Here is a 15,740-nt window from a genome sequence, read left to right on the forward strand (position 1 = left end):
TTGATGTGGGTCAATGAGGTTTTGTGAAGGGCAGGCAAACTTTTGACAACATTAATAGAACAATGATGATCCAGAGGGAAGCAGAATGTAAAAAAATACCACTGTTGTTCGTGGGTCTTGATGCAGAGAAAGCATTTCACAGAGTAAGCTGGGACTTCATGAGCAGGGCAACTGAAGCATTTGCATTCTCTGATAAAATTATTAGTTTGATTAGGAGAATATGTGAGGGATTGAAGGTGAAAATTAAAGTAGGTGGGTTCCTCTTTGATAACGTCTGCTTGAGCAGAGGAACCAGGCAGGGGTGTCCTCTTTCTCCTTTGTTATTTGCATTATATTTAGAACCATTGGCAAAGAAAATAAGGGACTCAGAAATTCAAGGATATAATTGGCATGGTATTCAAGAAAAGCTGGCTCTATTTGCAGATGATATTATTTTATAGCTGATAAAACCAGAAAAGGGCATTATACTGTTGTGGAACATTTTACGACAGTTTCAAATCTTCATGGGATATGAAACTAATGAAGCTAAAACAAAGTCAATAGTGGTAAATTATGTACTCACACACAAACTGGTTCAGGCATATCCATATTATTGGGGACATGACAAAATGAAGTATTTATGAGTACGGATTAAAAATGATTCTGTTGTGGCAGCTAAGGATATGTGGGAAGAGACTAAAAAGATAATACAAAAACTGAGAAAATGAAAGCTCTTTTTAATGGATATGGATAGTAAGATACAAGCAATTAAAATGTTTTTAGTTAATTTAGTCTTATACACAGCTCAGGCATATTTTTTATCAACCAGAGGAGAAGTTGTGGATAGTAATTAATAAAGAGCTGAAGGATTTTATCTGGGAGAGGAAAGCAACAAGAGTCATGTGGGATAAACTAATTCTTCCAATAGAACAAGGTGGATTGAGATTATCCAATCTGAAGGGGCATTTCAGAGCTACACAGTTAAGGTGTGTTTTTCTATATATATATAGAGAGAGAGAGAGAGAGAGAGGGAGGGCACAAGCAGAAACCTATAATTCAAAGTGGAAAGGGGTAATGATGAAATGGGGGGGGGGGCTCAAGAAACAAGGAAAGACTAGGATTTTGGATGCAGACCTTTAAGGAGAATAACAATAATCATGCAGAATATTATATTCATAAAGTAGCAGAAAGTATTCTAAGAACTAAGCCAACACATGACTGAGAAAGGAGATTCTGCCAATAGGGATAACTGCAATTAGGGATACAAACAATAGGCAGGAGAAGGCTGGAATTTACTGGAGAAAACTGGCAAAGGAACCAAGGTTTTGGGAACAAATAACTAGACAGGGAAAATTAATATAATGGGAAGACACCAATAATGTCTTTGGACTGCAGGTTAGAGATTGCCTTCCCTATCAAGGATTGATATCAAAGGACAGACAAAGAGAAATAAATGGTGTGGGGGTCCTAAACAAAAGACCAGCACCGGTAGAGCTTTTAGTAGAATTTAGAACAGAAGCTGCCATTAAAAAGGGAATAATTAGTAGGGCATATAAAGTATTGCAAGATAACTATAAGAATCAAATAGAGGAGCTTAGAAAGGATTAGGAAGAGAGACTGAATAAGCAATTCAGAAAGAAATAATGGAGGAATATATGTATGTCTCCCAAATATGCAACAACATCTTAAAGGTTTAGGATTTTTGCTAGGAAATGTTTACATAGATTTTTTTTTACCCTAAGTAGACTCTAGAGATTTTTTTTCTCAGTTAGACAGCAAATGTTGGAGGTGTAATGGGGAAGAAAGAGGTAATTGGGAACACATTTTCCAGGAGTGTAATGAGTTGTCAGACAAAGGACTTCCTGCAGACTATTCTGTCTGAGATATAGGGTGAGGAGATTGGTGTAACTAGGGAAATGATTTTTCTGAGCTATAATTAAGAATTAGAACAGTCTAGACATAGTAAGGCCTTAATGAGTCTAATTATGGTGACTGCCAAAAAAAGCAATTACTAGAAAATGGAATTCAAAGTCTAAACTAACTGTACTAGAAATAGTAAATATAGTAACAAAGATAAAACTGGAAATGGGATCTTTAGAAAAGGGTAGGAGCAAATTACATAGAAAAATGGAAATTGTGGGAACAATACATACAGGGGAGAAATGAGGTTTAAAAGAAGGCAGGAACTGAATGAGCTATGTGATGTTTGACTGATGATTGGGTAGATTATCAGTGATGTATAATGTTTGCACATAGAAGTGTCAATATGGTTTGTGATATAAAATGTTTGCAGCTGGGATTGTGTCAATATGGTTTGTTTTCATTTATATAAATGTATGATTGCCTATGTCATAAGTGATAATTTAATAAAGATGTTTCTTGTTAAAAAAAGAAAAGAAAAGAAACATCCCTTTCCAGGGAATTGAAAAACCACCTGTTTTCCAAGCCTCTTTGTAAGGAATTTTGTAGCAGAACTATTTTTTTTTTGTTTGTTGTGTTAGAGGAATATAGATCTATCTGAAGGTTTCCCTAATTGTGGACTATTTGCAGGAAAACATCTTGGTGCAACATTTACTTTTGAGGGTCTTTCCTGGATCTGGTCACAGTGTCACTGTAGTTGGCTCTGAAGAATATAGGTTGCCTTGAGGAACAGACTGTGTTGAATGGCTATATCCCATAGGCTGTAATAATTAGTCTGCAAAGGGGGTAAGATCTTGCCTTCCCTTTGTTTTTTCACGTAACACATCATAATGGCATATTTCTGTCATCACCTGTAATGCTCCTGGACTCCAAAGCTGATATAGACCTTTCAGCACATTGATAACAGCCATAATCTCTTTTGCTGTAGTCCTCAAATTCCCTGTATTTTGATGCCTTGAGACTAGGCTCCCCAGGCAAAGTCTGAAGCATCTGTGACAATGCCCTGGCAAGAGTTTGGAGGTGTGAAGGAAACTCCCAAACTGGATAGACCTTGCTTGATCCACCAAAGCAATTCCTTTCTTACAAAGCAAAGAACTGGAATTCTTTGACTTAAAAGATGTATGTGTTGGGCTCATATTGATTGAGATACTACTGGATATTCATGTGGAGCTTGGTATGAGAAAGCATCAGAATAGATGAGGCTATGAATCCTAGGGGGTCTGAAACAGTGCTCTGCTGAAGGCATTTCTTTTAACAAGTAAACCTGCACCTTGTCTGGTGAAATCAGTCATTAGAAAAGTGTCTAGGAGACATCCCAGGAATACCACTCTCTGAACAGGCTCCAGGGAGGATTTTTGTGAGGTTCAGAGTAAATCAGTGAAGAAGATTTTTAGTAAATTCTAAGGCTGTTAACGGTTTCTATATGGATGTAGCTCAAATTAGACAATCGTCCAGTTACAAAAAATATACTTGCCTTGGAGCCTGCAATAGGCTATTACTTGGGCACAGCATGTGGTAAATATTCTTGGAGTGATATTGTCCAAATAGTAAAGAAGTAAATTGGTAATGTAATCCTAAAACAAAAGATCTTAAAAAAAGTCTATGATTCCTGTGAATGGGAATGAGAAGATAAACACCCTTTAAATCTTGAGTATGCAACTGAGCACGAGGAGAAAGGAGGAGAAAAAAGAGTTTACAGAGATAGCATTTTGATGGGTCTATATTAGAAGACCGGCTGTTTAGGTGATTGAATACCTAAACATTGATCTTCTAATATCGAACTGCACAATGTTGAACGTCCCAGGGAAACACGTCCCTCGGCCACAACACAAAAAATTACTTTACATCTATATTAAATGGGAGGGTTTTGCCCCCACACCCCCCCTAACTAAATATACCAACTCCGAGATCGCTCAACAGTAGGGAAATAGCAAACTCTGGCAAACAGTCAAGGGAAATATTTCCCTGCGTTAAATCAGCCGTTTGCCATTTTTTACTTTCGATATTAGAAGATCGATGTTTAGGTGTTCGATCACCTAAACATCCAGTCTTCTAATATAGACCCATTTTGAATCTTGAATCAATGCATAAAGGCATTTAATCTGCAGAGGTCTGTAATGGCTCTTCAGATGCCATCTTTTCCAGTTACCAGGAGCAGCATCCATAGCATCATAACCACACTTTATGGTATGTTTACCTACCTGGATGGCTGAATGTAGTATACCAGAAGCGTAGTTTTAATAGCAGCATTAGGAATATTAGCTATATCCTGTCTATATCCAGAGGCTAGGAGGTATTTTGTTATGTGAGCTTGACAATTAATAACTCTGAAAGATAACTGGCAGAAACACAAACCTTTTTACACTGAATCCTGGATTCCTTGACTGAGTCAACAGAGAAGACAGCTAGATCAAAAATAGAGATTTTATGGAAATATATATGACTGTTTGAAATTCTATAAAATCACAAGAGCAAGAAAAGCATCTTCTAACATACTTCTCAACCTCTTAAAGGCAAGAATTCTGCACAAAACCAAAAATAATGGGTGGAGGAAGAAAAAGGTCCAAAATCAGGTAAAGATTTTAATTACTGCTCTTATAAACTTAGAAAGTTGCTAAAATAACAAGTTTTGCTTTAGCATGTATTTTCTGAAGGATATAAAATCTGAAATTTAAATGTCTGTCATTATTTAGTGAGGCAAAAATCTGGACATGAGAAATTCTGCAGAGTTGAGAAGTTTGCCTTCTAGTGCTCTCCAAATAAAAGGAGTAGCTACTGGTTTGGGGGTATCCCTATTTAAAAGTTCATAGTATCTCCTTTTGGAGTGAGAGACTTCTCTACCTTCCCATTTAAAATAATCTTTCATCTTTGCAATAGTGGTCCAAAAAGACATATTTTTCTTAGGTGACTATGATGTTAAAGTGTCCTTAGCATATGACTGACAACTAGAAGGGGAAGGAATCTGAGAGGTACAGTCAGAACCCCAATGGTGTAAACCAGAAAGGTCTTCCTCCTCAGAAGAATAAGCTGTTTTTCTTTCTAAAAGAGTAGAAGAGCAAGACAAAGAAAGTAGACCAGTCTGAAAAGCTAGAAGTACTTTGTAAAGGCCCTTGTCAAAATTTAGAATAGTCATCTAATGAACTAGTCTAACTGGAATGAGAGGTAGATAGGAGATAAACATGCTTATTTTTTTTCTAGTGTTTTTTATGGGGAACACCCAGATGTATGGTCCTAGGGACGGAAGCCAAAGTTCAAACTTCCATCAAGGAGCCCTGAACCCCTTTCTGAATAAGGAGTTAGTGTAACCCCCCCTCTCCCCCCAGTTAACACTAATCTGGGTTCTCTTTTCTCATCTGAATCATCTGTACAGTCAATATGATTGGATATGCTAAATTCCTTTTGCCAAGATGGGCTGCATACAGGCAATGTACAGAGTCCATGGGTAGAAGTTGAGCACTCCAGGGGTTGTAAAAGTACCTCAGCAGATTCTAACATTTTAGACCAACAATGAGAAGTGGAAGCCTGGTTGATTCAAGTACCTCTCTGTTTGTTTTGCATTTCTTTTTCAACTGAGGGATGATGTCAGAGGTGGAAGAGGATAATAATATGGCAGTGTGAGCTAATGTCTGTAGCCATTTGCTCTACAGGTACGTTTTTAGAGTATTTAGTCTACTCCAGATGGATTTAAGGGCAAACCCTTGTTAAAGAACAGACTTTAACTTTGTATTCTACCATAAGACACAAAAAGCAACATAAGTAGGAGTCCTTATTAAGGAATCTGATGCCCATAATCACACATCCCTTTTTTTGTGAAAGACATAAAATAAGTTTCTACAGAAAAATACTGCACTAGAGGGAGGGTCTCCACTGGGGTTCTTATTTGCCTAAGTCTCTGATGCTAAAGCCTACCAAAACAGATGACCAAACACGGCAGTGGTAGAAGTCTGCATATGCAGAATACTGACAAGAAAGTTCTAAGCTGTTTTGCATCCATACATCCTTCTTATACTTGCACATTAGCTCATGCTAAGGGTAGCTTATGGCATGTGAGGAAGGAACGTAAACTCTTGTGTGACATGATGCAGAGCCAGATCCAGCAGTAGGTGCCATAGGCAGTTGCCTACTGCCCCATGAAGGCTAGGGGCACAAAATGGGTAAAATTTACAAAAAAATATATATGTGTATTATAAAAACTTACTGTGATATTTTCTTTTAAAATCAGATTACGATCTGAAAGTTCACACTGTTGTGCACAATGTGCTGCTTGGCTTCTTCCACCATAGTGTGTGGGGGTTTTACTTCAGGTATACAAAGCAAGCAGCACCACTGAGTGGGTGCATTGCTCTGCCCCCACCCTCCCCCAGCCTGATGGACTTAATAGTTCAGATTGCTCAAGGTTCAGCGGAAGGTTATGCAGGCAGGTGTATGCATTGTCAGTTAAAACCATTAAGGGTTATTGCTCTTTTCCTTTTTCCTCTGGAGATCTGCTGTCTGCTCTGAGTGCTTATCATTGTGAATCAGTCCTGATCCTGACTCGAGTTGCTGTAATAACTTAAAAAAGGAAAGGAAAAAGGATTTAGTGCTGCAGCATCCATCCAGCATGGTGGTATGTTAAATATTATTACTGTCTGACTGTATTTGTATAATTGTTTATCATATGTCTCTTCAGTATAATGTTTATTAGTGAGAAAGATGGTGTGAATTCCTAATCTTCATTCCTGAAGCTGGTTTCTTTTTATAGTTTACCGAGTACTGACTAGTTTCACAAAAATGACCAACGTGTTTTGTGACATTTCACCTGCTGCCAGGGAAGAAGCATAATGTCACAACCAGAATCTATTACAGAAAGAGGGAAATGACAGTGATAAATACAGTTCTGTGAGCAGTGATTATGTTTTCATAAAAATAGTATCAGCATAAATGCCATGGAGGGCTGGTTAAATATAATGTTTTGTTAAAGTGCAGCATGGGTCATCATTTTTTTCAGAGAACTAATATCAGTTTTACAGCTTTATAAATACTCATTTGCTGCAGCCTTTCTGAACACACCCTTAAAATCTGTTCATCCATTTATTGGTTTCAGTAGTTTCAAATAATCACATTGTACAAATATGTATTATTATCTTTTTTAAACATTCATGACTGTTGTCAAAAAAGAGGTTCTTACCATCATTACCTATTTTAAAAAGTACAGTCATACCTCCTAGCTTCAGTTTGTTTCTGGATTGGAATTCCTATGCTGAAAGTGATGCTCACAAGTCCATTTTTATAAGTTTTTAAGACAAACCACTCACTTCATTAATTTTAAAGTTAGAGCTGTCAATGGGTTTCTGGTAAATTAACTGGCATTATGAGGGAGCCCTCTCCAAACACACACCTGCTGGATTTATAAATGGAGGTATTTTTTACTGGCAAGTGGCAAATCATCATTACACATATGAAGATAAAGACTGAAACTGAAGTGGAGATGGTTATTAATTATAAAATACTGCAATATGATATGACATGATATAAAAGTCCAGATGTGTTTGAAAAACAATATGAAAGAATTAAATGTGTCTAAGGTGCTTTTCTTAATATTTAAAATATCCATAGGACTGCAACCATACTATAGTAAGTATTTCTCAATCAATGCTCAACCAAAACTCTTACTTCCATACATGTTGATGTTTGCCATAGGGTACCCTAAGAAGTGTTAATATTTCTTGGCTTTATGCGAAAAAATTATGGTGCAGTTTAAAAGGAAAATGGCAATGAGATATCTCACTTTTATATTATCAGAGATGTGCTGACATTTGGTCACTAGAGAAAGCATCAATGAAAATATATGCTGGAAGTGAAGTCCATACAGCTTGCATAGGAAAATATTTATGTAATCAGTATGCTTAGGTAATGTCAGAGTATAAGTAGCCAACATTAGGACTTTAGATTTTTGAGTAAACATTAAGTGTTGTTTCAGTTAGTGCAGTTCTCTGTGGAGTGAATACCAGTTTAAGACCTGTGAGGTGACAGAGCATCTGTTGAAGTTACAGATGATCTTGTTGGGTGTCTTAATATATGTGTGCATGTGTATGGCCAATAGATTAGGTAGTTACAGCCACTTAAAAGACTGAAGTGCAAGATAATTATGTATTTTGTTTATGTTGTTATTTGTCAACTTTCTAACTGTATTATAACATTTCTTCAGCTTGGGTAGCTGAGATGACTGCAAGTTAGTCAAAATTAATGAGGCATATAGAAGACTAGGTAATAGATTGGTTTGAACTATGTGTTACATCCATGTCTGACAGAAAGAAAAGTGTCACTGAAGCACTCAGGTTATTGAAGAGGTCTACTAATGAACAAGCAGGTGTGTGACATGAGGAACAGGTTCTGGCAGACCATCTAAATTCTTTTGAAAATGCTGTTCATCTTGTGTGGGGAAATATACTGGAGAGACTGAATGCAACAAGCAAAAATTTACAAAACATGAAAATCTGTCTTGATGAAGGGGTTACCCTTTACAGCTTGCTACTTGAATATGTACAAAAAATGAGAGAATCATTTGATTCAATATGAAAGGTAAACCAAAGAAATGACTACCAACCATACCAATGCAGCTAAAGGAAGAGAAATAAGGAAACCAAAACTATTCCATGACAAAGCACAAACCAGTGAACAAGATTTCTCTGCAAGAGACAAGTTCATCTTTGAGACATTAATTAATTAGTTAAATTTAATTTAAGACATTTTTGGTGGGTACAATGACGTTGTGACTTCATGTGACAGGGGGTCCCAGTCCAGTGTCCTGCCTAGGGCCCCATATGACCTTGATCTGGCTCTGACAGGATGTATGGCATCCTTACAGATAAGTCCTGATTGTAAGTAGTACTGCAACAATGTTTTTACAAAGAACACTCACATATTGCTCTGTCGCATCTATATCACGTTATCGAAAGATGAAAATAGTGAACGCTATTTCATCAGCTCCAAAACATCTAAACATGAAAATATCGAACATTCAGAACAGCAAATTTTTTCCCATGGAAAACATTCACTGCTCCGAAAAATATACACACAACACAAGCACATCAAACAAACAGCAACCACACACATACACTTAAATTCCTACATCTAACGCTACACTAAACTAAACATACACTACTGTCTACCCACTCACCTTAACCCAAACCCTAACCCTAAGGTCCGTTACTATCGCACACTCACCTAACCCACACCCTAACCCTAACTCATTTAAACTGCCCCAACCATAAAGTCTGTCACTATCGCACACACGCCTAACCCGTGCCCTAACCCTAACTCACTTAACCCACCACTAACGTACAAACAATCGCACACTTACATGAACCCAACCCGTAACTTTTCACCACAGCACTAAGAATAGCGAGGCCACAGAAACGGCCAAACAAATTCTTTCCTGAGGAAAGAATTTGCTGTTTTACAGCTTCACTATTCTTAGCATTCTCTGAATAGTGTTCGATATCAGAATATTTGAAGTTTTAATACTTCAATGTTCTGATATAGACCTGTTCTATCAATGAATTTACTTCAGTACCTTCTTCAACGCAATGTAGCTCAGCTTTGTATCTGGCTTATTGATAAATACTTTTGATACATAGAACCCTCTAATCAAGTTTTGAAAATGAGATAAAAATAACCATGTTACATAGGTTGGTGTCATAGTCAGATTCTGACTACATCAGGCTAGTTATAGCTACATTTTGACATACAGCGGATATAAAAAGTATACACACCCCTGTTAAAATGCCAGGTTTTTGTGATATAAAAAATGAGACCACAGTACATCATTTCAAAGCTTTTCCCAACTTTAATGTGACCTATAACCCATACAATTCAATTAAAAAACAAACAAATATGTTAGGGGAAAAATATAAAAAATAACAAACGTGCAATAGATTGGTTGCATAACTGTGCACACCCTTAAACTAATACTTTGATAAAGCACCTTTTGATTTAGTTACAGTATTCAGTCTTCTTGGGTACACACCTGCAATCAATTAAAGAGACTCTGATTAACCCCAAATAAAGTTCAGCTGTCCTAGTAGGACTCCTAGTAGGATTTTCCTGACATTTACTGAGTTGCCTGCTACAGCAAAAGCCATGGTTCATAAAGAGCTTACAAAGCGTCAAAGGGATCTCATTGTTGAAAGGTATCAGTCAGAAGAAGGGTACAAAAAAATTTCCACAGCATTGGATATACCATGGAAGACAGTGAAGATAGTCATCAAAAAGTGGAGAAAATATGGGACAACAGTGACGTTGCAAAGAACTGGACATCCCTCTAAAATGATGAAAAGACAAGATGAAAACTGGTCAGGGAGGCTGCCAAGAGACCTACAGAAACACTGAAGGAGCTGCAGGAATTTCTAGCAAGTACTGGTTGTGTACTACATGTGACAACAATCTCCAGTATTGTCCATATGTCTAGACTATGGGGTAGGGTTGCAAGACGGAAGCCTTTTCTTACACAGAAAAACATCCAGGCCCAGCTAAAATTTGCAAAACAATACATCAAATCTCTCAATAGCATGTGGGAAAATGTGTTATGGTCTGTTAAAGCCAAGGTTGACTTTTTGGCCACAATTCCAAAATGTACATTTGGCACAAAAACAACACTTCACATCACCAAAAGAACACCATCCTCATGATGAAGCATGGTGGTGGCAGTATCATGCTTTGGGTTTGCTTTTCTTCAGCTGGAACTGGGGCTTTAGTCAAGGTGGAGGGAATTATGAACAGTTCCAAATACCAGTCACTTTTTGCCCAAAACCTTCAGGCGTCTGCTAGAAAGCTGAAGATGAAGAGGAATTTCACCTTTCAACACAACAATGACCCCAAGCATACATCCAAATCAACAAAAGAATGGCTTCACCAGAAGAAAATTAAAGTTTTGGAATGGTCCAACCAGAGCCCAGACCTAAATCCAATAGAAAATCTATGGGGTGACCTGAAGAGAGCTGTCCACAAGAGATGCCCTGGCAATCTGACAGATTTTGAGTGCTTTTGCAAGGAAGAGTGGGCAAATATTGTCAAGTCAAGGTGTGCCATGCTGATAGACTCCTACCCAAGAAGACTAAATGCTGTAATTAAATCAAAAGGTGCTTCAACAAAGTATTAGTTTAAGGGTGTGCACATTTATGCAACCAGCTTATTGTACATTTTTTTTATATTTTTCCCCTAACAGATTTTTTTTTTCAATTGAATTGTACAGGTTATAAGTCACATTAAAGGTGGGAAAAGTTTTGAAATGATTTATTGTGGTCTCATTTTTATACATCAGGGGTGTGTACACTTTTTATATCCACTTGTATGAACCTAGCAGTTATAAAACCAACAGGAATTCCCTGTGCCTCAGGAAGAATACAGCTCACAGTTTACATGAAAAAACAAAGCACATGTTAAAAGTATACAGTTATACTACTAAACTAAATGTTCATGCTCCTGTAACACACACACAATACATAAAACTTCCTGCAAATACAAATGCACAGTACCGTAACTGCAATAATAAGAGTCCTTGAAAAAAGAAAATACAATTTAAAGCGCAATAAATTAAAGTAAATAAAAGTCACTAAAAAGTACATTTAAATTAAAGACACAATCTCAAGTAATAAAAAGCTATAGCCCAGTGAAGATAGCTCTCACTGCTACAGGAAACAACAACAGAGACAAAACTGGAAATCTTCACAACCGCTTCAGCTGTCTCATAAAATGCATTAAAATGAGAGAACACTGAAGTAACAGAATGAATATAAATATTTGTCAAATACTAGTAAAGTACATGTATAGCATGTAATAAATACTTAATAAAATACAACATTCATATTAAAACAAGCGTAGAAATATCCATTACTATACTAAAATTAATATAGAAGTACTAGGAAATGTCTGAACTGTTTCTTATTCCTGTAAATGTTACAATAGCTGAAGGTGCTGTTGAGCTAATTCAAAAGTCAGTCAGCTTCTGCTGAAGTTGCAGTTTAAAATATTAAAGCACTGTTATTTATTTTTGTTAATGTTCAATGTGAATTGTTCATGCTATGTTGTTTTCTATCAGAGCTGTGAGCTTAAAAGAGAATACAAACAATGTAATATTTCTTAGTTTTGCACAGTTCATCGTGTAAATACTTCCTTATGGTGTGTGCACTGCTTCACCCTTAATGTATTTTTTCTTAGCTTACATAACAGTGTAACTGGGTCAAGGCTAAAAGGGATTTTAGCAGCAGCCCACCTACTAAGATGACAGTCTAAATATAGTAATAGGAAATCCAGTCCAGCTGTTTAATAAAAATATGCTTTTATTATTTCATATATTTTTTACAATATAAATATTACATTGCTATTACAATATTAACATTTTTGACTTTCTACAACAAAATGTTAAGGATAAGTCCATTTAACCAGTTGCAGCACTACTAAATGTATAGCAAAATTAATATTTTCCCATGACAGACTGCTTTAATATTGCACCAATATAATACTAATAAAATACTGTTGTAATATGTAATAGCTTACAATTGCAAATGCACAGTGCACTAGATATGTTCTGATGAAACAACGCCTTTTCAGATGCACAGCTAAGGCTATACTAGGGGGTACTCAATCTGAGTTTAAAGTAAGACAAACACCTTGAAGAACCCAGTGAGATATATGTTTTGTAGTGAACAAATCAGCCTCAAACACCAGACCTACTCCCATTGCATTTCTTCTCATAGATGTGGTATACACAGGAGTCCTGAAGGTATTCTGTAACAAGAAAATAATAATTAAAAACAGTTTACACATTATTTCCCAATTTTAAGAATATTTGGGAAGATTATATAAATACACATGCAATATTTATTTTTTAAAAAACATCTAAAGTCTTCACAATACTTCAACATCTGTAATAAAGACTTTTTTAATATCCTAATTGTCTTTTGCATTAATAATAGGAATAATGATCATTCCACAACTGCAACTATACATGGGTTTCACTAAACTCTGTGTTAATGCTATGTACATATTAGTATCTTTGGCATCATTCGGTAATTTGACTCAAAACTAGTTGAACTGTGCAACATACAAACAAATCCACTATTTATATTGTAGATTCAAAACATATGTCACATGATACACTCAAATACTTAAATGTTCTTCTTTTCAAAGAAATCTTAAAATTTTCCATCTCATTTCATCCTGGGTAAATGACATTTTCAGGCGATAGCTGCCAATAATATTCCTTACAATATAAAATCTCATCTATTATAGCCTTACCATAAAAACTGAATCTATTTTTTCTAACAGTGCAAACAGCAGCACAGTTTTTGGTACAGTGGTAAGATAATTCACTCGACGTATTTGGTGTACACTACATACACATCCTCATATATTCTTTGCTGTAGTCTTGAGATATTTTCTAGTATAAATACAGGACATTTCATGTGGTGTGCTAGATACCCTCCATTTTTCAGAATACATGAAAAAAGACTTGGTTATCTTTACACATTTGACATTTACACAAAATTCTTAATTTTCAACATATGAATACTGACTGATTACAATCATCACAGTTTCTCATGCCCTCCCCTTTTCATTTCTTTTAGATTTCTTTTATTATTTTTTCTAATAATACTTTTGGTGTTCTTCCCTTTCTGTATACAAACTGGGGTTCTGTATTTATCATCTTATTCAGACTTGAAAAGTCCTGCAATAATTTCCAACTGGGTTTTAAAATCTCACATCACTTGGTCTATATCTCTCTTTTTTATGTTTCTATTATTCTGAGATACTCAACAGTCTTCCTTTCAGGACAAAAGTTCTTACTGTGATGACTTTTTACTTAATTTTAAATAAACATTTGTTTTATAGTTATTTTATCATTTTTTTTAAATGTTACCTATAAATATGTGTGTCTGTTTTTAGGTATGTAAAGACAACAGTAACAACAACAAAAATGTAGGCTATATTCACCCCAATAACCTACAAAAGAACAACCACCACCAAACATATTCAGTAATTTCATGCCTAACAATGGGGGAGAAGGGCAATAGCGTCATTCAAAGTGATGTCTTCTTGAAAAGTATCTCACACAACTGCACTATCACACTTCCAGGATGGTCAGTGTAACAGTAAATTATAACACTTGGGTAGAATCCCGAGCAGTAAAATAAGTGCCCATAGAAAGTGGATAGTTAGATATCTTTCTCCAAGATTAAGCTTCAAGTTTTCAAGCTGACATTGTTTTGTGAATGGATGGGCATTAGTCTAGGGTACTGCTTCTAAAATGTCCCATGTGGAAACATTTCTAAAATATGTTGCAGACATAGTTACTCCTTTAGCACAATGATACTCAACAAGACCCTGCAGTGTTCTGATATAGTTATCATAGCAAAAGGCAATACAGTGGACCAGCCATTTTTTTCATGTCAAGACTTCTTTTACATAATTATTTACTACTCCAATGATACATCCCATATGAGAAAACACTAAAAGCAATGGGAAATTCGCTAACATTAATAAAATAATACTCAAAGCAATCTAATGTATACTGACTTCCCCAAGGACTGAAAAGGCTGAAATAAGTAGCCCATTGTCTTTAGCAATGAATCCCTCAAAGTACAGATATGCAAAATACCAATCCTCCTTCAAAATGCAAATTTTTATCTAACAGTCAAAAAAACAGACTTAGTAGGTTGTGTACTAATACTAGTTTATCTTACACATTATTATAATAATGAAACTACTAATGAAAAAAGTAATAAATAGATTTTTTTTATTATTAGCAGCTCCCATATAAATAGTCAGCAAAGAGACATTTATTTAAACACTGTTACCTAAGCCTCATCAGTTTTTTCAGACTTGCACACTAAAACTGTACTTATTGACCATGTAAATGAAAACCTAATATAAAACACCAGCTGACTCCCCTTAATCATGTTTCTTCCCAGAGCTCCAGTTAACAAACTAAATGAAAATCTTCTGTCTAGGTCCTCCATTTCATTTCATTTTCATGTCTTTTTCTTTAATCTTTCTACCCCAAGTCACTGTTTATTGCCTTCTGAGTTAATTCATAATACAAATCAAATTCACTGTCATTGGAGGATCAGAACTTTTCCATCTTCACACAATATATTTTTTGGTCTCTTAGAACATCAACTCTATTAGGGGTGTATCATACTAGACCAACCTGTTCTATCACAGGCAGAAATCAGCTGAAGGGAAATGCAAATTGTCAGTCATTCTTGCCATATTGACTGTCCAACTCTTACATATCTCTCCAAAATATAGCTAAAACACTTCCAAGAACAAATACATGTTTCCAGTTACCCAGGGCTGCATCACTACATTACCAACATGTAGGACTAGTGGCTGAAACATTTTATGGATCACAGAGTATAAAAAGAAGTTATGTCTTACCATAATGTTCCATCTGTGTTGTTGATCTTCGTTTATTCATTACTGATGGGTCATTGGTTCCATCCTCGGAACTGAGCCGGCCAATATCAAGCTCTGTCAGCCAAAAACTCTCGAGCCAAGGTCCTACCAAAAATGCTCTGCTCTCTGTTACCTCAGATTGAGTTTGCAAGTTGATAGATAAAAGTAGAGGCTACCTCTGGTCATAACAGACCTACAATAAAGGAGTACATGAGCTCAATCAAGAACCTCCAGATGGGGGACGGAGGGCGGGAAGTAATGAATGAACAAAGATCAACAACACAGATGGAACGTTATGGTAAGACATAACTTCTTTATCTGATGTTGTTAATCTTCGTTCATTCCTTACTGATGGGACAGAGTCCCCAGCTACTGGTATCCCTGGGTGGCTCTCATGGAAGGAC

General features: G+C 36.1%; 1 protein-coding gene across 1 annotated transcript in view; it reads right to left on the reverse strand.

Annotated features, from left to right (window-relative positions):
* Positions 1-12,229: 12,229 nt before the first annotated feature.
* DNAH10 (dynein axonemal heavy chain 10) overlaps positions 12,230-15,740 on the reverse strand; it is a 5,879,077-nt gene continuing 5,875,566 nt past the window's right edge. The window contains exon 80 of the mRNA XM_044069759.1: positions 12,230-12,666. Coding sequence (XP_043925694.1) covers positions 12,520-12,666 — 147 coding nt within the window. The 3' untranslated portion in view covers positions 12,230-12,519. The remainder of the gene's footprint in view (positions 12,667-15,740) is intronic.

This window comes from Protopterus annectens, chromosome 4.part0, assembly GCF_019279795.1.
Source record: "Protopterus annectens isolate FY-2018-M chromosome 4.part0, PAN1.0, whole genome shotgun sequence".
NCBI lineage: Eukaryota > Metazoa > Chordata > Ceratodontiformes > Protopteridae > Protopterus > Protopterus annectens.